The sequence below is a fragment of the Apaloderma vittatum genome, unplaced genomic scaffold (assembly GCF_000703405.1).
Source record: "Apaloderma vittatum isolate BGI_N311 unplaced genomic scaffold, ASM70340v1 scaffold19157, whole genome shotgun sequence".
Classification (NCBI taxonomy): domain Eukaryota; kingdom Metazoa; phylum Chordata; class Aves; order Trogoniformes; family Trogonidae; genus Apaloderma; species Apaloderma vittatum.
The window spans coordinates 3,444-29,619 of NW_009725873.1; the positions used below are offsets into that span (position 1 = coordinate 3,444).

The 26,176-nt window shown below is 37.4% G+C and overlaps 1 protein-coding gene across 1 annotated transcript in view; it reads left to right on the forward strand.

The window, feature by feature from the left end:
- Window positions 1-411: 411 nt before the first annotated feature.
- Window positions 412-26,176, forward strand: part of LEMD3 (LEM domain containing 3) — a gene marked incomplete at its 5' end in the record, with an annotated part of 27,120 nt that continues 1,355 nt past the window's right edge. The window contains 9 exons of the mRNA XM_009873088.1: window positions 412-443; window positions 2,810-2,873; window positions 10,110-10,177; window positions 12,064-12,143; window positions 12,221-12,369; window positions 13,346-13,447; window positions 14,484-14,586; window positions 14,807-14,985; window positions 22,985-23,066. Of these exons, the coding sequence (XP_009871390.1) occupies window positions 412-443; window positions 2,810-2,873; window positions 10,110-10,177; window positions 12,064-12,143; window positions 12,221-12,369; window positions 13,346-13,447; window positions 14,484-14,586; window positions 14,807-14,985; window positions 22,985-23,066 (859 nt within the window). The remainder of the gene's footprint in view (window positions 444-2,809; window positions 2,874-10,109; window positions 10,178-12,063; window positions 12,144-12,220; window positions 12,370-13,345; window positions 13,448-14,483; window positions 14,587-14,806; window positions 14,986-22,984; window positions 23,067-26,176) is intronic.

Consider the following 26,176-nt stretch of genomic DNA (forward strand, 5'->3'; position numbering starts at 1 on the left):
CAGAAAATGCTGATGAGTTGTACAGTTTAGTGTTATATGGATTATTGTGTAGTAAAAGAAAAAAGTTTTATTTTTTAAATTAGATGCTTAAAAAGTAGAATGTTCAAATTATTACTTCAGTACAATTGAATCATTAAAGCAAGAGTTTGACAAAAGGCAAGCACAGTTTTGTTTGGAAATAGTGTGAAATTTGCAGATATACAACGTCTTGGTTTAACCTAAATGTTAGTATAGTGCATTATTAAATGTTGAGTCAAGTCAGAGGTTAATAGCTGTCTAATCGGTATTTGCCATATTATAGACTTGTTTGGTTTTACCTAAATATTACAGTGTTTTTATCAAGTGTTGGTATACATTTTTAGTATTTTCAGACTCTAGAAAGAATAAATTTTTTCTCTTTTTTTTTGACAGTCAAGAATCCCTTCAGTGAAGAACTACAAAAAGTAAGTAATAGAGATTTTAGTCTATCAAATGATTGTATAAAACCAATATAGATCTGTTCAGAATGATGTGGCTTCAGAATGCTTTGCATAAGATGAACGTACTTCTTGCAACTCATGTTTTAATTTTTTGTGTTTCATCTCAGGCATAACTAGGATTACAGGTTTTGTCTGTGGCCTGCTGGTGGCTTTGTATACTAAGAACATGTTACATAGTTTATGTGGTAGAGCTATGAGGGAAAATTATATTGTGTAAGTTTTGAGACTAAATTTAGCAATTTGTCTCTTACCACTTGGCTTCTCAACCTTGAAATGACAATCAGTAAGAGATGAGTGACTTCAAACTCCAGGATCTTATTTAGTGCCACAGAAGAGCAAGAGTTAGCGTCATTCAGAAAATGGCTTTACAAGTTTATGGTTTTCACTTGGATTCTACTCTGTTACTTGTTCCTATATTCATTCTTTCAACTGGAACATTGGGATAGCCATTTTTGAGAGTTCACCATTGAAAGTGTCTGTATTTTTCCTAGTTTTGAAGCATGTGTTTTGGTGTATTGCAAGATAATTGTGTGCATGGAGTTTTTTTGGTGTATGTATCTAGATTGAGTCCTCCAAAAATGAATAATTGTCTGTTTTAAATATGTGGCCTTGGCTGGCTTGTTGGGTAGAAGGTACTTCTGAATCTTTTGAAAGAAATTGAATTTTGTGGGGTAAGTTCTGAATAACTTTAGCACAGAGACATTGTATCTCATGCACTGGACTTGACAGCTTGAGAACCTTTTTTTTAAATGTTTTTTCTATGTTTCTTGTGTACTCTTCCCTAGTAATCCTACTCTGTGCTTGATTGTTCAGTAGCTACAAAGGTTATACTGCTCAGTTTCTTTCTTTATGTGGCCTGGCCATTAATTTAAGAAGAAAGAATCTAGTCACAAAAACTTTTCACATGTCTGTCTGCATAGCTGTTAGTAAAATCTTGTGTGTATTTATGGCAAATAAATTAACTTGCGACTGCTGCTGTGTGTGTGTAGTAGAGGACAGACTTCCCTCTTCTGCTGTGCCTAGTGTTTTCCAGCCAGGAAGTGATTTAGTAAGGTTGGTTAGTTTCCTGGGTAGTACCAAGTGTATCTGTTTAATCCTAATGATAGTTTTATAGCATCAGAACAGTGAGAGGTGATCCTGGTAATTGTTGAAATCATCTATATGAATTAATCTGTCAAATATTTTATCATGGAAAAAGCATTCTGTTCTTTGGTAGCAATTTTCTTATGGAAAAAGTGTGAGCATTCAAATTTTAAAATTATGTCAGACAGTTCTGGTGCATTAGGGAATTAAACTTAAAATTTTTTTTTTTTCAATGTGAGTGTAATCAGCAGGTGCACAAACTGGAAAATTATTTTCCCTGCATATTTTCTGATTAAAGGCTCTAGTCTTATCTCAGCCAGCCGTTTGACTCTGCCCCAGGAGTCAGAACCAGCTCAAAACCTCCAGTGTTTTAGAGTGACCTTTAGTACTCAGGGTATGTAATTATGTGTTTCCCTTCTTCATTCTTTGAGTAATTCCTTCCAATATAAAATGTTTCTGGATATCGTGGTGGACCTGGCATTGCTAGGTTAACGGCTGGACTTGACAATCTTAAAGGTTTTTTCCAAGCTGAATGATTCTATGATATTTCAATGAAAGTGCTCAATATCTTGATAAGTTTAACTCCCTTGTAAGTAACAATTCTATGACATCTCATATTCATGCTTATTTTGAGAAATAGGTCTTTTTATACTAGTGGCGTATGCAGGAAGTATCAACAAAATTGTATAGTCCACAGCTTTCTGTTTTGTTTTGTTTTGTTTTTAGCTTTTGGGTTTTTTTTCTTTGGTTTTAATTAAGTTACTGTAGTTTGGAGGTAGATGGCAAAAATCTTGCTATACTATGAGTTTGATGCAGGAATACAACCAGGTGGTACTTTAGAGTTGCTTATATTAAGTGTTGCTGCACATGTATTAAGAATAAAACTGTGGAATTTTTATGTAGTAGCTATCAAGAAACCCAACAAACCCACCAAACTTTTGAGTTATTGCACTGTTTTCTCAGTAGTATTAAAATGACCTTTTCAGTGGTCAGTTTTATCTGGCAGATCCATGAGAAGTCTGGGATGCAGTCTGTTAAGATCTGAAAAATCAGTATTGTGAATACTTTGATTCAGAAATCTATTGCTTGCATCACTGTTGATTTGTGCAAACTCTACAGCTTTGCACCTCATATGCGTAAACCCAATTTTTTTTCTCATGGTATATAAAGATTTTTGGGGTTAACAGAAGCAAATGCATCTCTGCTAATGTTTGGTTTAACTTGAATGTGTTTTTTTCTAATTCTAGGAAGAAAAAAGTCTCATGATGAACAGCTTATATGCACTTCATGATAAATTGGCACAAGTAGCAGGTAACACTTTAAAAATATTGTGACTAAGAGTGTTATGGAAACAGCTATAAAGAAGCCTCTGCTCAGATAGGGATTTGCAGTAACTGGTATATGCTGGGGCCTTAACAGCCATTTAGAGTTCCATTTTTGGGAAATAAAAATCCTGTTTCTAGTTCACTTATGCTGCCTTTTTCACCAGTGTAGTTCCTTTCATTGCAGTGTTTTTTAGTTAATGGCGTGTGATGTTGGATATTGTGATCCTGTATAGTTTTTGATCTAATATCTTAATGCTTTCTTAATCTGATTTCATTAATCTAAGTATGCAGTATGTGGAGAGGACTGTGTAATTTCTTTTAAAGGTAGCTATTTCACTATGGTGGAAAAATGTCTGAAAAACAAAATCATTCCCAACAGTCAGAAAATGGTTACTAATGTAATGAACAGCAGTGGCTGAACAAGATTGCCTTATTAGACAAAATAGTCCAACTTGACCATTCTAATTATATAGTAATATGTCAGAGGTGGTGTTTAGGATTAGTATTAATTACTGAATATTCAAAGTAAAGAATACCCTCCCTTTGCCTGGAGTCATAATTAACACAGCTTTAAACTGCACAGATACTTACCCATCACAATCAAGAAATGATAAATACCCTGTTTATAACTTTGGCATCTGGTGAGTGTGAGTTACAGTAGAATTTATTTAGTGACTATTAAGCCATTTATTGATCATCCTTGCTTATTTAATCCATAACGCATTTAGGAGGCAGTGGCTCAGGGTTTTTTGGTTAGTTTGTCAGGGTTTTTTAAGTCTTACTGTTCTTTGTGCCAACTGCTTGTTTTGCAACAGCAAGTTTCACCAGGACGGCTTTTCCACTACTTTCAGCTGCTACAGACATTTCTCAAACCTTAAAAAATATGGAAACAACTCTGTCAGATATGAGGCTGACAATTTTATATGTCAGGGCTATCTAGGAAATCTGCGAGAGATTTAAGCAGCTCCTTAATACTTTTTTAAACTGCAAGAGTAATCTTCCTTTAGAAGCTTCTTGTCTCCAGAGCATTTACAGTATCTGCAGTGAATAAAATGGATGTTTGGACAAAACCCACATTTTTTTTCTTGTTTACAATGTTCTTTAACCCCAAATAGTGCAAGAATCCTTAGTACGTGCAAAATAACAGTTGCTTTAGTCTTCATTTTGTTCCTTTCTAACTGTGAATGCCTTGCAGTGTTGATCTTTCACAGGTCGATTACATGTTGATAGGTTTTTATCTGTTTCAAACTGTTTCATACTTAATAAATAGTAGGTAATGCTGTGCTATAAACCATTATGGCCAAAAGATTTTTTTTAATGTTTTTTTTTTTGTCCGCATGGGATGGCCAACCTCTGGTGTGTAGGAATGTCTTACGAGGCCCACAGCTGTGTGCAATAGAGCATTGACTTGTGTGAAGTGGAAGCAGTGGGTTGTGCTCCTTGCTGTTTCCTCAGCGTGTCATCTGACCCTCAGGTGGCCATACAGTAAACAATATACTTGCCTGGATAAAAGGGTTTGGCACCTCATTTCCACATCTGTGGAAGAAAGTGAGTTTTCTTCATTAGCCGTGCACCTACACTTCTAAAAATGTTTATTTTTCTGCCTTAAGAGAGGAATTTTTTATGCTCCAAGATGACTGCTTTCTTCCCCAGGTCTCCAAGGTGCATTAATCTTTATCAGTTTATCCCTGGCCAAGAGAATCTTACGTATTTACTTTCAGAAAAGATAGCTATACTTCCTGGTTAGATGATTCCCCCCACCTCAAGCTGAAGCTGTATTGCAGGATTACCTGGTTGCTCAGCAGAGTAGCTTTCACAGAGTCTGAAGAGTGACCTAATTCATTGTGCTTAGACATTGTCCTCAACGCCCCGTTTCTTAAAGTATGAGAGGAAGAAGTTTGTTTGAATACCATGTTGATGTAGACCTGGCACAGTATCTGGAAACTGTTGAAAAGTCACACAACAGAGGAAGGTGGTGGAGAGATGCAGCGTTTAAAAGTGTTGGTATCAGACACAGCGCATCGCTTCAAAAGAAAGAGAAGTAAAGGAATACAGTTTTAGTAAAAGTGGTGCTTTTCAGGTCTCTCTGTCAGATACTTGGAAAAGTTTCTCTCATTTCATACTTGGCTATGAATCATTTGTCCATGTTATAACTATTAATATTAAAAAGGCAGACTGGAAACTTGTAGTAGTGTGTTCTGTTAAGCTTTATTCAACATCTTGACTACCGTGAATATAGTAACTTCAGAACTTGGTTTCTAGCTCTGTTTTGTTAGACATCTTATTTTTACTGAGCTTGTTTCTTGCCTTGTCAGCTTCAGTTGGAGCGCAAGTGATGAGGCTTTTATTTTAGAAGGTAAAACACTGAACGTTGTTTGAGGGAAAAAAAGTCAGGGTAACTGTTAATTTTATTTGATTTAAGATATTCTGTTCCAGCTGTAGATGCCTATTTTTTACTGTGGTGCTCTGATCTGATGTGAAATGATTCAATTATCCTGTATAAAAATAGATAGCCTTCAATGCATCACTGTTCTCAGAATTACTAGTCTGCCTATGGTGAGTAATGCCTGCCTCACTAGAAACTGGAGGGGGAAACAGTATCTGCTTGTGCAGTTCTGAGTTGAAGTCTGTGTTCCTGTTTTCTTGTCTAATGGTTCGGCCTTTCTTCAAAGCAGCAGCTTTACATAGTATATATTTCAGTGCTGACCAGTTTCTCCTAAACTGAAATAATGTGCTTTATTTAAATTAGTGCTTTATTTAAATTAGACTTCACTTAGACATATGTTAATTACTGGATGTCTTTGTCTTTCTGGAGAGACTTCAGTAGATCACATCCATTTTCAGTCAGGCTTGCAAAATGAGTAAACCTAACCACCATACCTACAAGAAGCAGTGGGTATGACCCTACTTTCTTGTACATAAAGAATTTTTATTTAGTTAGACATTTCTTTTGCTTGGCATTCTTCACAGAGTGATGAGCTATCAGATTTAGACAGCTTCCTTCTCAGCTATTGGACAGCATACATCCTCGAGATGCAGGGATGAATTAGTCTTTTGTATGTGATAAAGCTTACTGATAAATACATAGCTGGATGAAAATCCTGGCGAAACACTCGGCATTACTTACTATTAATTTCAAGTGTCAGCTCCTGCATCTGATTCCTGTCACAGGTTCTCTGTCCTGTCCCTCTCCTTAATCTTTAGTTTTTCAGACAATTGATGCTGTGCCCTTTCCAACCAGTGATTTAAAGACTCTTTAGCAGGTTCTGGTTTTTTGTGGTGCTGTTAAACTGTTGAATTTGCCTTTGGGAGATCAGTCATCCCTACTGACTCTCACAACACTTGTTCTGCTCCTGTTTTTCTTCAGCTACCCACTTTAGTGTTCTGCTGTAAGTAACCTGCGGGCATGAGACCTGCTAAACAAATGTTGTATACGTGGTCGGCTTTTTTTTTGGTTGGTTGGTTGATTGTATCACATCAAGCTACAGGCTAGAGATCTGTGCTAAATCTATGTTTGTGTTCCTTCAAGTATTACATTTCCACTGGGGTTTGGTTTTGGTACTTCAAGAGAATGATTTTCATTACAGAGCAAATGTTTAAAAAATATGAATATTTCTTTTAACTGCATATGCTGCAGCTTGTAAATTAAGCTAAATGCCCAAATGAAACTCAGCTCCATATATTTTAGCTTGCATGGAAAAGCAGATCTGACTTTCTGTATTGAAACCAATAGTGAGAACAGTCTTAAATGTTTCTTTAGAACTGAGACTTGAGTTGCTCTTCATTAGTATTTCTAGGAGAACTCAGTTCCCTATGTGGTTTGCCCAAGTACACTAGAGTAAGCTAAAAGGTAATTTTATGGTTCTTACTGGGATGTGTTACTTCTCACCTGCCTGCAAAGATAAGTCGAATGGTTCTCTGCATTTGAAATTGATCTGTGCCCACGAAAAGCTTGAGCACAAAGATTCCTGCTTTCTGTAAGCTCACAATAGACATTTTAACAGATGTATCTTGTAGCAGACCTGTGTAAAGTTTTTTTGCCTCTGCTTCTGTTTTATTCCTGGATACAGGGCCTCAAATGGAACAGTTGGGAAACGTTTTTGGCTCAGACTATGGAAAGTGGGTTTCCAAGCCAAGTGGTTAGTGATTGCACCAAAGTTATTCAAAGTAAGCCTTCATTTGCAGCACTGTTAGCTAAAGCGGTGACTGCAGTGGCATATAGGAATATCCTGCTGTTCGCAGTGAAACAGACGCTTGTCTGACTTCAGTCAGGCTTTCAGATTCTTGAGTTTCTCAGAGGAAAATTTTTAAATTGTTCTCAGCAATAAGTAAGTCGAAATGAGAGACTGCATCTCCAGCTGCTTTTTGTACAGGACTGAAACTCTGTAAACTCTTGGTCAACTTACTTGTTTCAAGAGTGAGAGGCAAAATGAAAATGATTTTTATTTTTTTTTCTCCCCAGCATTGCATGAGGGTAATTTGAACTGATGGGCCTTAAACCATTGTAAGAGCCTAGGCAGCAAAGGCATTTTTAACTATTGATCTTGTTCAGAGGGAATAGAGTTTGAAAAAAGAAAAATAAGAAAAAATGCAGAAGCAAGACTGCGAGGAAGCTGTCTGCTGGTTTTTGAAAATGGGAACAGAAGCTGTGAACTCAGTGTGTTGGCTGCATACTGCGTAAACATAATTCCTGGAAGAAGACAAATAAGATTTGAATTTAGAACTACTAAAGTAGTACCCCATCCAAGGGAATTTTTGTCCTCTTGGAAGAGGTAATACTGTGTTCTCATAAGATTGAAAATCTAAAATGAATACTGAAACTTGTTTTTAAGAATTCTCTTTTCACAGTCTGGTCTCCTGCTTGTGTGTTTTGTTTGCTCTCTGTGTATTAACCTCACCCTTTTTATTATTTGTTATTTCATGAATGGTCTTTCCTGCTTACCTGGATTGTTAAAAAACAACAAACAAGCAAGCTCCTAAGCAGAAGTGTCTCATCTCCCTCCTGTCACAAGCTGCTTTGTTCAGTCAAGTTATGACTGATAGGCTTTTTCTGCATTAGAAAGACCCCAAGAAGACTTCAGGTCTTACTGAACAACAACAAAAAAAAGCTTAAATAAATGAATACCTGTCAGACTTTCTTACGTGATACAGCTCAATACCTGACTGAGATTGTACATTTGGCTTCTACAGAGATACTTTCCAGCTTTGTTTTATTTATTCCATCAGTTCTAGATTTAAAACAGTATGTTTACGCCAGAGACTGTATCGGTATGATACACTGTTCTCCCAAGGCTGTTAATCTTGAAAAATGAAATCAGTGATGGTTACACGTAAACTTACAGGTTGTAGAGTTTACGCTGCGTGAGAAGAATATCTGCCTGAGTGATACTTTCTAGCTTTGTTATATTTATTCCATCAGTTAGATTTAAAACAGTATGTTTACGTCAGAGACTGTATCGGTATGATACACTGTTCTCCCAAGGCTGTTAATCTTGAAAAATGAAATCAGTGATGGTTACACGTAAACTTACAGGTTGTAGAGTTTATGCTGCGTGAGAAGAATATCTGCCTGAGTTGCATACAAGAATAGCTCAGAACTCTCATTCTGGTGCGGACTTCTAAATTCAGTGGGTTTTTTGGCAGAGATGGTGTCAGTTTTCACCAGTGATCTCTCTATTTTGCTATGACAGTAGCCTGAGGCACTTTGAAAGTCTAAGACATGTTAATTATCAAGTGAAACAACTTTTAAAGTAGTGTCTTTTCTGCTCAGTGCATGTGCCAGACGTGCTGTGAGCGCTCCTAAAACCAGTGTTCCTATTTCTATATAACCCAGCAGTAAGCGAAGAACATCTCTGTTAAGCTGATGAGCTTGCAAGGCCAAATTCACTTAAATCTGTTGAAGTGTAACTGAACAAAACTTTGCTTTAGCAAAGTCTGAGAAGGACTTTTGCTTGGTTGCAACACCTGTAATAGGAGATCCCCATTGTGAGTGAGACCTCAAGGTGCTTCCCCATGGCTTGCTAGTGTTTCTAAATTTTTGCTCAGATTGCTTTGAACTTTTGCATTTGTGTAGGAAATTAATACGTGAAGTTGCTCTATTTAAACGATATTCTAGTGTGGAGTAATTTGAACTTTAAATACTTTATAAGAGTATAAGCAAAGGGTTATACTTTATATATGCGTGAGTATCTTAATCTTTCTTAGCCTGCTATGGCTTTGGGATGGATTCAGGAAGGTAAGGCAGGCGTAACCCTGAGCCAGCAAAAGACTGAATTTGTTGTTTCCTGTGTTACTCTTTTGGCACAATAAAATCATAGTTATAGATACTAAGGATTTTTTTTTAATTTTATTTTTTTAAGAAAAGTCAGGGAAAAAAGTGATTTGTGACTCCCTGACAGTTCTTCAGAACCCCCGACAGTTCTTCAGATGTGATGGCCTAGTGACAGATAAAACTGGTGTTAGATTTCGTTCTTCTGTGTGACTTTATGTTGTAAGTCATACCAACACGCTTGAGGTTTTTTTTTTTATTTTCTTTTTTTTTTACGTGAATCAAGTACCTTCAGTTTAGCAAAGAAAATTGGGAAGATGATGCCATGTGGCTCTGAGAACTTACTGTGCATATAATACCTTATTTCCTGACTACTCCAGCATACTTCTCAAAACAATTGGGAGGGTGGTAAAACTACCAGTTTCAGGACATATTTGGGATTTTGTGCATGTTGAGGAAGGTGATGAGTTATTATGATAAATGAGACCAGTCTGAAATGCAGTACCTTTGTAGTGCCTGAAATACTATTATGCATATGTTGCAACTGGGACTAACTTGATCTGTATAAGATACAATATGTGTTTCAGAGTAAATGGAAATTATTTGGAAGAATTTGAGTCAGGGTCCAGCAACCGTTTATGTTTACACCTTTTTGATAGTTCTTCATGCTTTCTTCCGTTCTACTTTCAATGTGCATACCAAAATGTACTTTCTGAGCGGTATATGAAGTTAGTTGTATTGATGTGATCCGTGACGATCTTAATTTTTTAAACTTTTCTTGAAGGAGAAATTTATTCACAGGTTTTTTTCATATTTTTAGTGTAAGTTGTGAGAATTATTGAGCTACTGTTGCTTATGTAGATAGTATGAGCTGTAAGCTTCTGTTTAGACGATTTTATTTTATATAATGCAGTAATGAGTAGATCAAAATAAACAAAATTTTATTTTTGCCAGGGGAACATGAATGTGGCAGCTCCATTCAAAGAAATCTTACCGTCCAGGAGGCAGCTGCGTATTTAAAAGTAAGCAGACGAGGTATTTTTCATTGGTTGTGTATAAGATTTATGTAAGTTACAGTTTGTAAGGTCTGGTTTCATACGTAGTGTATTGACTAGATTTTGACTTAGTATTGGATATTACTTGGAAATGTTTGCAACTGATGTCTTTAACACATGCCATCTGATTTTTATTTGGGGAGGTACTAAGATTTTGAATGAGAGGGAAGGTGAAAGAAAGTGGCCTAATTGCAGAGAAACAAAGACAGTAGTGCTTCAGTTGCATGCAGTTTTTTTCCCTTTAATTAAAACACCAGGATATTATTTGAATTGATGGAGATACTTGACCAACACGAAAATTGTAGATTTCTGAAATTCAGATCTCTAGAAGCTTCTCTAAAAATCAGTATCCTATGTTTTGAGACTTGCTAAGAAAGTGGTGATGTCTTTCTTTGGGAGGAGAGGCTGACACGTGGATCTGTGTGGCGGTCCTGACAGGCGGTGGCTGTACAGAGACACTGTTCAGTGACACTTGAAGTAGAGATGGTCAAAACCACCTTTTGGTTAATTTGATAAGCGTGCGGTGTTATGAAATCCCACTCTCTGCAGTCAATCCCCTGCCTCACTCTCCAAATAAAAGATGACTCTTGCCTTGTCTTGACAGCTGTAAGGTTTATTTTAGCCCACATTGGTGTACCCTTCAGTGGAAAACTAATTTAAGCCTTTAAATGGCTGAGAGTATGAAATTTCTTTGATTGGGTGGGAGGGGGGAAGTTAAGCTATGTGACTCTTAATGTACAAATCGATAGAAATTTTACATTTTGGCAAACATCTACACAGTAGACAAAAAAGGGGCAATGTTAAGAGCATCATGAAGAAGCTGCTAATACTGGCTTGTGATTTGACAAAGGTATTGTGTATCTGTTAAAAGTAGTGCATGGTGGGAATATATTGTGAAAAATTAAGTTGATGCCACATAACTGATGGCCTTATCTGTTGTGCTGACAGAATGATAGTTGTTATCGTAACAACTGTTTTAGCTGTCATAAGCTCAAATTTCATACAAAAATGTGTGACTTTGCATGAAGTCTCATTTAACTCTTTGCTTTGGGAGTATAAATACAACTCCTTTGAAGAATTTCAGTGATAAAACTTTAATATTTGACTTTCAAAGTGAAAATAAAAGTTACTCTTTTTTCTTAAGCGCTTAACCTTTAATTCTAGGCCAGTTACATTATGTGAGCTTCAAAGGAAAGGTAGAGATAAATCTTTTTAGAGAATATAATTTCAAATACAATAGTAACTTCCATTTTTGCTGTTCTTTTTCTGCAAAAGAACGTGAAAAGAGCTATGAAAGATAGATACCCGTAGCTCAGATGGAAGTGAATGTTCTCCTATAATAGTTGAAACCAACTAATTTTAAAAAAAATAAAAATCAGTTTTTACGTAGTAACAGGATTTCTTGGACCACAAACACTGGACTAATTACAAAATATTTTCCTCAAGCTTCTTTTTTTTTTTTTAAATATAAATGTGAACTGCTTTTACAGGACCCATTTTCAGCTAGGTTTATATCTAGTTTCAGTTTTTCTCTTGAAGTATATTTTCAATGAGCACCGCCTAGTGGCTGGATAATATTTTCTTTCTTGTAGGTTAGAGTTGTTAATAAAACAGTGAATGTGGCTTGACTTTTCAAACAGTCCTTAGTTTGAGGAATCCTAGGAAGTCTGATAACTTGCTCATAGCGTGGGTAGATTCACATTTTGTAGTCAATACTTTGCAAAATCTGAAGAATCAGGAACAAAACTGCATTGTTGTGGCTACTAATCTATGCAGTATCTGAATTTTATTGTTGTATGATAATTTTCTGATTATTTATGAAATGACTCATTAACAATTGGATTTTTTGACAGAATTTAGATCCAGAATATGAAAGTGTACTTAACAGAGCGTTACAATGGATCTTGAATCGTGAGGAAGATGTTGGCATAAAGTAAGTGGTCTTTATTTCGTAACTTAAGTTCTTCTAAAAGCATATATCCTTTCATAAATATGTATATTTTTGAATAGGTGTCTCAGCAATGACCCTAATGAGATGGATGTCATTAATGTGACAGATGTGAAGTATCTGGAATCCACTAGTCCAAAGATGTCTTTCAGGTGTCGCTTCCGCCGTGCGTTTGTTAATGTAACTCACAGGTTATCAATATTGTTTTTGGGTAAGTTAAAAAAGAATCACACTTTTTTGTTGTAACTTGTGTTTATGTAAATGCAGGGAGGAAAGAAAACTGTGTTTAGATAAAGTTTTTATTCAGCTGTAAAACTTGGTTTTCCTATCAGTATCTTGATTCCAGTGCAGTTTGCTTTGCACTTCTGTTGCACTGCTGTATTTTCACTTCGGTTGCTATCTTCTGCTGCTATAGAATCATAGAATGGCCTAGGCCGGAAGGGACCTTAGAGATCATTTAATCCAGCCTCCCTGTCATGGGCAGGGACGCCTCTCAACTAGATCAGGCAACACATGGGGACCGAACAGGGATTGAACCACACTCTAACCGGCGCCCTAATAGTCCAACATACTCATTCTTTGGGAACTCTTGTGTTTTTCCCTGCCACAGCAATACCTTGTGGCTTTCAGAAATTCCAAGTTGAAGTGATTTCAAAAAGCAGAATGCTCAGTAAAAAGACAGGATAGCCTTAATTTTGAGAGTATTGCACTGTTATCCCAGGAACTTTGGAAACATGACTACAAAAGAGGATTTTCTAGTCTTGGTAGAAGTCAGATGCACAACATGATTGTCACCAAAAAAATCTAAGACTGTATTGTAAAAATATATCTAGTCCTTCAGTAAGGCTAACTAATTTAGTCTTTGATAGTTCTCTAGTTAGGTTTAATGCTTAATTTTATTGACAAATGGGTAAAATTTCAAACCACAGTCACAAGATACCAGGCTGTTGTTAAAACAATGAGAGGTTTCTCTAAAGGTAACTGCTCTTCAAAATTTAAGAGTTCGTGTTGCTGGGATAGAAAAATCTAAAATACTGACAGCGAGTACAGTGTATTTCACCAGCTTTGAAATTCAAAGTACTTCATAAGGTTAACTAGTACAACAAACTTCTGAAGTATGTGCTGTAAACTGTTAAATAACCAGTGTTCTAATAGCGTTTAAAGAGTTATCATACATCTTAATGCAGGTATAGCAATGGTTTGGGGAGTCTTGCACTACATGAAATACCGCTGGGCAAAAGAGGAAGAAGAAACGAGGCAGATGTATGATATGGTGGTAAAAATCATAGGTATGGCTTGCTGAGTCACATCTGATGTATCTGTATCAGCTCGGTATAATTTTTCAAAGTACTGACATTAATTCAGTTTTGGTTTTTGACTGTTTAATTGTCAGTCCTTATGCTGTCAGAGTTCTTGGTCAAATGTGTGGTTCATGTGTTTTGTTTATCTTCTTTTTTTTAATAAAAAATCCCATCATCCTCTATACCAAAAGTCTTGGTTATGTGTAAAGATTGTAACACATGAGTTACATCAGCATGGATATAATAAATTCTCATTGCCTTGGTGATATCTTATCTTGCTATTAGAAACAAATACAAGTGTGATGTTTGACTAGAAATATGGTGACAAGTTGCTTTCCGTATCTGTTTTTTCAGCTATCTTCAGTAAAAATATCCACTCTTAAAATCTGTTAGCCATCAATTCCATCCGTAATGTTTTTTTTTTTATAGAAAACGTAGCTTTTTAATTAGTCACTTTGAGCAGAAATTATGTTACTAAAATAGAATCCACAACTGAGTTCTGAAATTCTGCCTTTCTGCTTGAAGCCACAATGTTTTCAGTAGTTTGTAGTTTTTAAGCACTGTTTTGAGCTACCTTTTAACTTAGATTTTCTGAATACTTTCACCTATGGCAATCATCATAAATACAGAGATGGTAGACAATTTGAAGCTGTTTGCCTGTTTTAATATTTTCCTACATTTTTGGTTGCAAATTAAGTTTTGTTTGGGGTGAGGGAAAAGCACTTTATTTTCAAAGGTGGCTGTCATTAACAGTTAAAAGTACCAATCCAGAGTACCTGCAAGAACTTATTTGCTTTATTCCAAAGCTGTTTTGGGTACTTGTAGGCACTGTGTGTGGTTATTTTTCTTGATTTGCCTCCAGCCTAGTTAGGAGGAAAAATGCTTCAAAATGCCTAAAACACTGTAACTTTAACTTCTGAAATTGGGTGGAGTCTTCAGAATAGATATCCATTAGCAGAATTGATATTTTTCTTAATGTTTGCATGAATGATGTAGTTACGAGTTTTTCTCATGATGTCCTCAGATGTTCTAAGAAGTCACAGCGAGGCATGTTCTGAAAATAAAGACTTGCAGCCTTACATGCCTATTTTACACGTGCGTGATTCTCTAATACAACCTCAGGACAGGTATGTTCTCACTAGAAGTACTGAATTTCCTTACATGCAAGTAAGTAAAAATATAAATAAATAGGTTATCATTTCAGTAAGTTTCATAGTGTAATACTTTGGAGATTCTTAATGGCACAGGTGGGGGAAAAAAAAACCACTGGATTTCTCTTACAGGCTCAATGTCAGCTATGCAGGTTGTTGTAATGCTAACTTTGTGATTCTTGCTTCCATTTTTAAGGAGGAAAATGGGAAAAGTCTGGAGTAGAGCAGTTGACTTTCTTGCGGCAAATGAATCTAGAGTTCACACAGAGACACGAAGAATAGGCGGTGCTGAGTTCTTGGTTTGGAAATGGATGCAACCTTCTGCAGCATGTGACAAAATTTTAGTAATACCATCAAAAGTGTGGCAAGGCCAAGGTATTGAAGTTTTTTGCCTATATAATTGTTTGAATTTCTATATATAGCTTCTAAATGGTATTTCATTTCTTGAACATGAAAGATTTTTCTCTCACACCTTTAAGTACTGTTATGAACTGGCAGTGCTATTTCTCTACTTGTTCAATAGATTTATATTATCTCTGCATTCAGTGTCTGCTGTGTTTTCAAGTAAAATGAGCTTTTCTCTTATAGCTACTGCAGAAATACAGCAGAGGGCATGTAGCCAAAATGAGTTGCTTGTTCCTTTTCATGAATTTAGAAAACTTACAACTCTTTAGTTGGTCAAATTCTGACATGGTTTAGTTACTGGAAGTAGTGTGAATGGTTGTACCCGACAGCACGTAAATTGGAGCTGGGAGACTTGAGTTTCCTTCTGTTATCTTTCACGTACCTAAAGATGGAGTTTGGAGGAAGAGATGTTTGTTGTTTTGAAAGGGAGACTGCTGGGACAGAAGACTCCTCGATTAGCAGAAAATGAATTTTGAGCTTCTCCTGGCAGTGCTTCCTTTCTGTCATAAATGTTTTTCTACATTGGGCATTTGTATTGCAAGTTTTCTGGTGCAGCAAAGCATTTGCTTTCATAGAGGAGGCTGCCATACATGGATTTTGCAGGGATCTGTCACTTCTCAGCTTTATCATGGAGTCAAGTGCCAAGAATCGAGTGGGTTTGCAGTTGTCTGTCCGCAGTGGTCATCTTTTCCTAGTTCTTTTTCTATCTGCCTTTCTTCATGTTAAGCTTCAGTTTTTGGTTGGGTTTTTTAGTCAATGAAAAGTTGAAGCTATAAGACTTGGGTTCTGGGTTGCAATGAAAAAGAATGGTCATTTCTGTCCGGATCTAAGTGTGAAGGTGAATGTTTAATGTGCAATCTTAATTGCCAGTTATTTAAATGTTTTGACTCTGAGTCTATGTCTTGCCTTACGTTCTTCTGTAATGGTATATTATCTCTTTACTGAAGTAAATGCTGTGCAGAATCCTAAATTTATAAACTTACTGGCTTATTCTGATGGTGAGGAAAGACGGTGTGGTTGCTTCTCCAGTTTTTAGTTCAGCTTTTTTAATTGTATGTTATCAAGGTTGTCTGATGCATTGAACTAGATGCTGAAAAAAGCCTGGTTAAAAACCAGACTTTCTGTCCTTTATAGTCCCACTTCAAATTAAAATTCCCACTGGCAAGCAACTGCACTTTCATCTGTGGTCTTCTGGAGTATGCTAATTTTGGTTTTAGATTAGCTAATGCAAGTAGTAATAAGCTTCCTTCTTTTGCTTTTTAGTGGTATACATTTTTATTTGTAAGAAACAATAAAAACGTTGTTTCCTATAAAAGAGTACAGTTTAAAGTGGTTCCTTCCAATGTGATTATTTCCTTTCCAGAGACAAAGAGCCTCTTTGTGGTCTGGAACATTTATGCTGTAACAAGCTTGATTGCATGAGTAAAAGTACTGCTAACATTCTAGTTTTGTCCCAGGCTATTTGCATGTTTTCATAACTTCTGTGTATGCTTTCAGCCCTTGGGTCTTAAATTCTGCTTTTCTGTAGGTTCAAAGCAAAACCAAACAATTCTTTCTCTCAACTTGAAAAGCCAAATATTTTGCAGATACTTGACATATTATCTGATGAGGGTTGTAGTAGTTTTAGGACCCATTTTTGCTTGTCTATGCAAAATGTTATGTTGGAATATCATTATGTACTTCTCAAAGTTATGCTGCTGGTTTTAGCATTACATTTCTCATTTTAAATCATTCATTGGAAATGAGGGCTGCTTTTTAAAAAAATAAATCTTGCGAGTACTTCTGCAGGCTTGAGGTTCTGCAGTCATTGTCTTGCAGCAGTAATAACATGGCATTCTGCTGTGACAGCCGTGTTACATGATTTCAGTTTCTCAGAATTGTATTTAGCAAGATGTGAATAGTAACTTCATTATGAGAGTTGCAAAGCCTTTTCCTTCTAGGACATTGTCTGTTAGGGATGTGTGACTGGTTTAGGTGCAGTGCAGAAATGGTGGGCTTTGTCTACAGCTGTCTCTGTTCCATCTCTGTAATACTGTCATGACATATTTTCAAATACTTAAATTGAACGTAGCTTCTGCAAACTCCGTATATTATAAAGCTGAGTCTTCTGCGTAGTATCTTGTTGAGTACAGACTGTGAAACAAAACTCGCCAGTTCTGGAATTTCTCATTTACTACTCAGTTCCTGTCAGTTTTTCTTGTGCTATTTGTAAAATAAATCACTCCATAATATTCTGTCCTTGGTTAGAAATCAGCCTGAGGTTTTTTTCATCTTCTCAGTGTGTGATAGCTCAGGTGCTCCTTTGCTACATGGAATACGCATTCAAGTCTCTCAGCAGAATGGTAGCTTCCAAAATTTTGTACAGAAACAGCTGCTGTAGTAGCTACTGTTAGGTGGCATCTGAATTTGAGCACCTGATACCTACTTTAGCATATTGTGAGCGTGGACATAATACCTTTATTTCTTAGCTGTGGCTTTCAGCTGTATGTTTCCTAGTGTAGGTACGTAAGACTGTGCTTTCTCATGAGTAGGATATGTTAAGATCTGTCCTGCTTCAGTTCTTTTAATAGCAATTTTCCTAGTTTTCTTGTCATGCTTGTGTTCAGCAAAGATCTTTGAAGAATTGCAGTCACATACTTTGGCTCTAACAGAAGGGTGTGGAAATAGTGGCTGAAGTGACGTGGGTCGCGTGGGGGCTCCGTGTATTTTGGTAGTCAGCAGATTTTCGCATGCAAAGGCTCTTTCTTTCTATTTTACGTTTCTTGTTTTTGTGTGACTGTTGAAAATAGTTCCATGGCTCAATCTTTCCTGATGTTAAGAATCCCATATCTATGTGTTGCTTTCTTCATTTTTGAAAGTATAAATAACTGGAATTAAATTTTCCTCCACTTTGGATGTTTGAACATAGAAGCCCATAAATCTAAATATTCTTCAAGACTGCTAGAAGCTGAACAAACTCAGTGCGTGTAAAATCAGAATGAATTTTTAGTTTTTAATCTTGTGAATATAAATTTCAAGGTCAAATTTTTTTTAACCTTCTGACACCTGTTAGTTCTCTGTAGCAGAGTGCAATACCCAGAGCATGTGCAATTGAAGAAGTAAGCCTCTTAACCTGCCAGTATGTACTAGATCATTGGTAGATGATAACATGCATTTTAAATATGGGACCTGTAGCATGCATGAAGATCTAGCCTCTGCTGTCTGACAGCTTCTAGAGTTCAAGCATCACTGTGGCATTTTGTCCAGTCCTTCAGGATGCAGCCTGTGTTTTGACAAGCAGTTTGATTTTTTAAATTTTTTTTTTATTATTATTTTTAACTGGATCGTAATAAAGTCTGGTGTACTTCCTTTGAAATATTGTCTACTAGATACAGTAGATGTACCTGTCAGAAAAAAAAAAGAATGGGTATGTAAACTCAGAATGATGAACAAATAGGAGTGATGTTTTGAAAACAGGTGATGAGAACAGTGAATTGAAAAACAATCTTGATCATGGCAAAGTGTAATTTAATTAAACAGAGGGGGAAAAATATATTCCTAGTGTGTTCAGTTTGGTTTTCAAAGAACAGGTCCTATTATCCTATCGTGCCTGTGATAACTGAATCTCTAAAGAAAGGTGGGCAGAGCTCCATTGTAGCTGAGCTAACAGCAATAGCTAAAGTTCTTTGACAGCTCTGGAGATAAGGAGGTTTTCTGAAGTAGCACATCTAGGGTGATATTTCATCCTGCAACATGGAAGATAACCTGTTACCTTGTGTGAATGACACCCCTCCTCCCTGGCTTGTGAGAACAGAATCCTTTCTCAATATTAAACAAGCAAACAAAAATGCAGCTCAGTTCTTAACTGCTGCAAGAAAACTCTGGATTTTATGCTTGTAAAATGCTGTATCTATCCCATGCTAGTCTTTTGTATTAAACCTCAAGTCAACCACACTCTCCTTGCTTAATAACATTCAGTAGTATCTTCTCTGTTTACCAAAGAGCCTTCTGTTGTAAAGAGCATAACTTCAACTTTTTCAACTAAATGCTTTATCTTTTTGTTCTTGCCTTTGACAAGGAGGGCTACTATGTCAGGGCAATCCCAAGCACTGATACAGGCTGGGCAGTGACTGGCCTGAGAGCAGCCCTGAAGAAAAGGACTTGGGGTTACTGGTGGACGAGGAGCTCAGCATGAGCCGTCAGTGTGCACTTGCAGCCCAGAAAGCCAATCCTGGGCTGCAGCAAGAGGTGCGTGGCCAGCAGGTCAAGGGAAGTGATTCTCCCCCTCTACCCCACTCTCATGAGACCCCACCTGGAGTGCTGCGTCCAGTTCTGGAGCCCACAGCACAAGATGTCCAGATGATCAGAGGGCTGGAGCACCTCTCCTATGAAGGCAGACTGAGAGAGTTGAGGTTGTTTCTCCAGACTGGAGAAAAGGCAGCTCTGAGGAGACCTTACTGTGGCGTTCAAGTATCTGAATGGGGCCTACAAGAAAGCTGGGGAGGGGCTTTTTAGGATGTCGGGTAGTGATAGGACTAGAGGGAATGGATTGAAGCTAGAGATGGATCGGTTCAGATTGGATGTTAGGAAGAAGTTCTTCCCCGTGAGGGTGGTGAGACCCTGGCCCAGGTTGCCCAGGGAGGGGGTGGAAGCCGCATCCCTGGAAGTTTTTAAGGCCAGGCTGGATGGGGCTCTGGGCAGCCTGGTCTAGTGGAAGGGGGTTGGAACTACATGATCTTTAACGTCCCTTCCAACCCTGACAATTCTGTGATTCTATGAAATTAGTATGTAATAAATTAAAGTGATATGTGGCTTAACATTAATAAATCTGTTTTTCAGAAAGAGTTACCTGTATTTGATGCAAGTCTTCAACTTTATCAGGTGTATCACATCCACATCTAAAGATCTGTTGGGCTGTCTTGTAACCCATGGTGCTGATACTGGGGGATCTCTTTAGCAATACAGTGGTAATTCAAGAGGTATAGAAAGCTGTACTACAGCGTCTTAGGTGTTCATTTCCAAGTCTGTGCAAGAGTCACTTCTTCCATTATAGACATATTCCAGTCACAGTGAAAGAGATTGTTGAAAGCACATGCTTTTAGCTGCTGCTATTCTTTGAATCGGGACTGGTACCGTCACATTCAGTTTAAGGTAGTAAAACAAAGTATATTATGACTGAAATACAAAGTAGCTTCCTTTTCTTGAAAGTGCTCACTAGTCCAAGGGGAATTTATGAAAGTCCTAAAAATGTTCTTGCCGCTGACTTTATGCACAAAGTTGTGCCTCTGCTTTCTTCTTTCATCTCCACCTTTTTACACTGATCTTGTAAGCCGTACTGTTGAGACCTGTTTAGGAAGAGAAATGGCATGTGAGGCGCTTAGTTAATTACGGTGTAGCTTAGATTGCTGTCCCACAGGAATGTCTGCTTATGCCCTTACCGTGAGGGGAACGTTTTGTATGCTCCACACCAGTCTATATTTTCAAATGATCAGTACTGTAATCTGAATAGGTTTGCCACTTAAACATTTTCTTTTTTTAGAGAGGGAGAGAATTAATTGTTGTAGGTGTGTAGATGTAATGAAGTTCAGGAAACATCTGTTAACTACGCTAATTTGAATTCTGCTGTGTAGGGACAGCATTATTTTTAACTTGCCTGAGTCTCCCCTAGCCTGCCCTTTTGGTCCCATTTCTGGTATACATTTTAGTGCTAGTGTTAATTTTGTACCTCATTGATTTCTGTGGCTTTTTTTCCCCCCTTATACTTAAAAAGCTCCATCTGATTTGCAAAACTTTCTTTTAACTTACCATGACTTCGAGACATTTTTGAGAGAAAGCAGAATTCGTTTCCATATGCTGCACTGTCCTAGGCACACTTGCTCTCCTGTTACTGTGTAGCATTGCATGGGTAGCAGGCAAGTTTTATGTTGGTGGTGTGCTCTAGTTGAAGTTGTCTCTGCAAGCACCTGAGATCTTCCAATCAAAAGAACATCAGGGTTATTAAAAAGTTGGAGCAGGGAAAACTTGGGTTTTATAGAGATCTACACTAAAGCATGAAATTCCCCATTTAGATACTTTTGCATGGCTCAGTGGTGTAGCTGCTGCCTTAAACAACAATCTGGGGTTTTTGGAGTTCACAAACAGCTCGCAGAAATGTTGATCCTCTCGGCCTAGGGCCTCTGCAAGTAATCTCACCGTTCATTATCCTTGGATTAAAACCATGTGCTGAATAAACCTAGCTATTAACAATCAGCACATAATTTCCTCAACCCCGCGCCTTTTCAGGTCCAGGTCCATGACTAGGCCACCCCAGATCACCTTCTCCAGTATGGTGTGGTGCCCCAGTGTTCAATATGCTGGTGACATTTCACTGCTCCTTGATCTGCTGGAGCCAACCTACATGAGTAAGGTAAGTCCATTTGTTTTTCAATGTTGCTTAGTTCTGTAAAGTTTTTTTCTCGTATACCCTATGTACAATTTTTAATTGTGAGCAAAAAACTTTACAAAACCGTGTGCTATTGAAAAAGGACTTGTCCTTAAACTATAGGCAGCTTGGAGATAGATGCAGTGTCACCAGCATATTTAAAAACCTCTTGCCAAGAAAAAACAGATACTCACTAGAGGTGTTCATGACTGTCTATGTGTGTGTATTTTAATAAGAATATTTGTAGTTCTTTGGGAAACTTACGGTACGTTCCATATTAGATTTTGAGGCTACTTTTTCTATTTTTTTTTCTTTCCTGCCTCAGAGATTTACATAAGGAGCCAGTTTGTCTACACTGTACGTGCAGGCAGTGAATTTTCTCTTGGTTAGTGCTTGTCTTTCACATGCAGTGCCTTCCATGTGACTAAATTTCTTCTATATGACATGGTTTTCCTTTTGATGACATACAGAAGAACAGTGGTGTTCCTGTATTTTGGATATACTTGCAAGATTTTACTTTAAAAGATCAGCAGTAAGAGCACAAACCTGGCATGTCATCTGCCCCAAATTGAGACATCTCACACTTGGAACGTATCACTTTGGAACATCGTTTTGTCTTGCTGAGATTTTTAATCGTATGCTTAAACTCTTGAATCTACTCATCTCAATCTTCAAAGTAAAACTGCCTTCAAGCCTTGGAAGTTGTTTTACCAGTTTATCCCCTTCGATTTCTGTTGCTGCTTTGTTGGCCTTTCTTAAGGCATGGAACTACCTTACCTGAATCTGAAGGGTTCCTTTACTCCTTTTCCTTGTGGTGCAGTCTTCTGTTGCGACTCCCACATGTAGAACTTTTGAACTGTAGAGAAGTCAGTATTTATTTTAGAACTTAAGAATGTATTTCTTGGGATTGTTCAGCTTTGAGTGTTACTCTGTTATTTTTTGATTTCCATTCTTCTTCTTACATCTGTTTTATCATTAGTGTGTTTGGCTTCAGGTTTTTGCAAACTTCTGATCATGTGGGCAGAGCATATAGGGTTACAACAGCTCCATTCCTGTAGAGTGTTCAACAATTTTCACTGCAGTACAACATCCATCTAAGTGTCTCCCTATTTCTTAATCAGACGGGAAGCAAATTGCTCTGAAGTTTGAAGAAATTAAAATTCTTCAGGCAGTTAAAACTGAATGGTTAACCTGCAGCTCCAAAAAATTGCTCCAGATGTTGAGAATATCTGTCTTTTCATGGCAATGTAATGCAAATAGTTTCTTTTCAACTATATGGTATTTTTTAAAATATCCTGAATTCCTTCCATGTACTGTGGTCTGGATATAAGAGAGTGCATTATTTTTTCAAATGTTGAAGTTGTAAATCTAAAAACTAAGTATGATACACTTTTTTCAGTGCAGTAGAGACTGTGAGGAACTTAATTTGCTTGAAGCTCTTTCAGGTGTAGTGGAAAGTACTCCTTTGAGTGAAACTAGATAGGTATTAATATATTAAGTTGACACTTGTTAAATAGATGGTATTATTCCTGTGAATAAATGCTATTAAATTTATTTTTTTCTTTGTAGCATTTCATCTAGATAGAAGAAATTCACCACCAAACAGCTTGACACCATGTCTAAAGATTCGCAATATGTTTGATCCAGTTATGTAAGTAAAACCAGTTATCTATTTCTATATTCTTTTGACAGGGTCCATTTCTTTCCTCTGAGAGGGGTTTGGAAGAAGGAAACAAACATTAATTCCTTAAAAGAAACAAATGGGTTATACAGAAAAAGATTAAATCTTCCTCTTAACATCTGTGGAAAGACACATTTAACGTTTCTGTCTTCTATCCTTCATTGTCTTGCTTTGTGTCTTTCGGTCACTTCTTGAAGAGTGAGGCATTTAGCCTCTAGTAACTCCTCTGGAGTAATTTATTCCCTGGTGTGATTATACAAGGGGAAAATGAAGATGCTATGCTGTCTTGCAGAGTAGAAGTGAGATGTTAATTGTGACTGAAGAATATGAGGAGTGGAAAACGAAAGCTTTTGATTAGAAACAGGGAATAACAGGAAGCAGGAGGGGACACTGGAGTATGAGCACAAGGGAATGCAAAGTTTGTATGTATGTTTTTTCAGCTCTGTTTCTGGCCAGTCATACTTAATTGCTTTAGTTCCTTGTCTTATTAATTGGAAAGCTGTTAGCTAATTTAGCTGAGGACAGTGATAGCCCTAGCATAGAGAAGTGCTCTAAAAACTATTTTTCTCAATGGCTTTAAGACTTAATGACTGTTGTGGGCAGAGGCCCCGACTGTGGCTTCTTTCATAACTTTCAGGTTGCAGTAGGGTGAGCCAGACTGCATTTGTAGGCATTGTTCTTGAGGCAAACTGATCCTCCTGTAATAAAAGATGAGAATTGCTGAGAATTTTGCACAAGATCAATGTCTTTATTGTCCTTGCCACAAAGGAGAGCTCATGAGCTATATTGGTTAGTCTGAGTAGTACTGAAATAAATCCATTGCTGAAGCTTCACAGTAATAATTATTGGTATGCTGTATTGGTTACTTCCTGGTTTCAAAATGTTAACTGTTAGCTGTTCAAAATATCTGCTATTAATGGAACTAGTAACTGAGATGTTATTTTTGTCAGAACAGTCTCTCTTTATAAGCTGTATCTTTGTTGTAAACTTCAGTGTATCTCAATAGTGACTCAGTCTGTGGCCAGCAAGTGGCTAGTTTTGCTCTTGACACTTCTCTTTTACTGTCTACGTCCAGTCAGCTATTTTGAACACTGCAACTTGTAATACATTCACTTTTTGTAGATGCTTTCTTTTGGAAGTTGACCTAGCTCTGTTCCTGGACCGCTGGATTATAGTCATAGTGGGATACGCCTTCCATTTCTGTGTGGCATGCCCCAGCCCATTCCTCTTCCATAAGCTTGTCTTGCAGATGACTGTTGTTTATCACACCTTTAGAGTAATCCTGAACATAACCCCAAAACCCTCAGTGCAAGACAAACTACTTCATTCAACAGCTTGTGTCAGAAGAGGAAGGAGGTTTCTGTTCTTGTCCCAGATCTGAAGCGGATGAATGCCTTCACTGACCACCTGAAACACAGAATATACCAGTGCATGTGATTAGATTGGCAAATACTGTTTTGTCATTTGCCTCAGGTGCAATAAAATTAGTTAAGTCAAGCTGTTGTATACTAACAATAAATGAGTGAGTACTTTTCAACAATATACCATCATCTTTTTACCGCCAAAAGCCAGGAACTGTAGCTGGACATTGTGAACCCTCAGACCACAGCAGCAGACTTAAACTGGGATGTACGCTCTAGGCATTCAACTGTGCCAGACACAATCCCGCTTTTTAAAATACCAATCTAAGCATGATTTGGATAAGCCCGTCTTAGCATTTCTGCATCTACCACTAAGTCAGTTAAACAAATGAGTCATAAATCATGGGTAGCATTGCTTCAAGACTCATTTTGGCAGCTAATGGAACATATGTGTGCAGGATTGGAAAAAGTCAAGTCATTCTTGTTGGGAGCCTATTTCATTACAAGAAATCCAAGTTAGTTGATAACTTCTGATTTTTCATATCCTGCGTCTGCAAAACACAAAAAGCAAGAGCAGACTGGGAATGCACTTCTGCTTGGTTTGCAAACAGGAAATGAGCACTTGGGAGTGATGCGGTATTTGGGAACTCACGTGTTTGGGACTTCAATATTTGGGAAGACACAACGGAAAAATGATCCCTACTTTTAGCAATATGAGCTTCTGTTATGGTAACTGGTTTTCTGCTGACAACAGCATGCTTCTCGAGAAAATCTGGACACGAGTCCCAGGCTGGGAAAGAATTCACCAATGTGAAGTTTTCACAGAATCGTAGAACAGTTCAGGTTGGAGGGGACCCTTTAAAGGTCCTGTGTTTTGCAATTTGGAATTACTTTATTTCCCTAATATCCTGAGCACAGCTTGTGTTAGAAAGTTAGAAAATATTATTTATGCTGTTAGAGAAGGGAGAGGAGACTTCTCTCCCTCCCAGTAGGACCTTGATTTGCATCTTCTTTGCACTCTTGTGTACCTCTTCCTCATTTGTTTGTTTGTTTACATATGATCTGCCCATATAAGGGGCATCAGCTGGAAAGCCTGATCCTCTAACTAATCAAGGTCTAATGACAGAAAGAAATCTGACATTCTGTGGTGCCACAGTCCCTCAAGTGTTGTGTTAGTGCCCTGCTTAACAGAATTAAGTGACATCCCTGACCAATTCTTTATGTACTTTCCATTTCCTTGTACTTTTTTAATGAATAAGGAGGAAGGTAGATTAAATTTTTAAAGAATTTTGGCCTTATGTAGAAAAAAACTCTTTAAAACTAACCAGAGCTCTTGATAGTATTATTGAAAGAGTAAATTCATTGTTTCTTCATCTAAAGACTATTCAGGCAGGCTTAAAGGTTGTTGAAATTGTTTTCCTTCTGCGTAGAATTATTTTATTGGAAACAGATAGTTCCTCTAGTGCCTCACAAAAATGTATAGACTCCTGTCTTCTGTAATGATGCGCGTAAAGATTGATTAGCCTTGAGAATAAAACTTCTTTTGTGAAAGCCCCCAAAATTGAAATCCGATTTTCAATAACTTCTATTTCTGGATCTAGACTGACATGTTCCATCAGCACAACAAGTGCAATCCGATGCTTTGTTTGGGGGCGTGAATAGATAGTTCAGTGATGAACTGTGTCCAAGTAGCTAAAAAACTCTTTCAAGCTGCTGAAC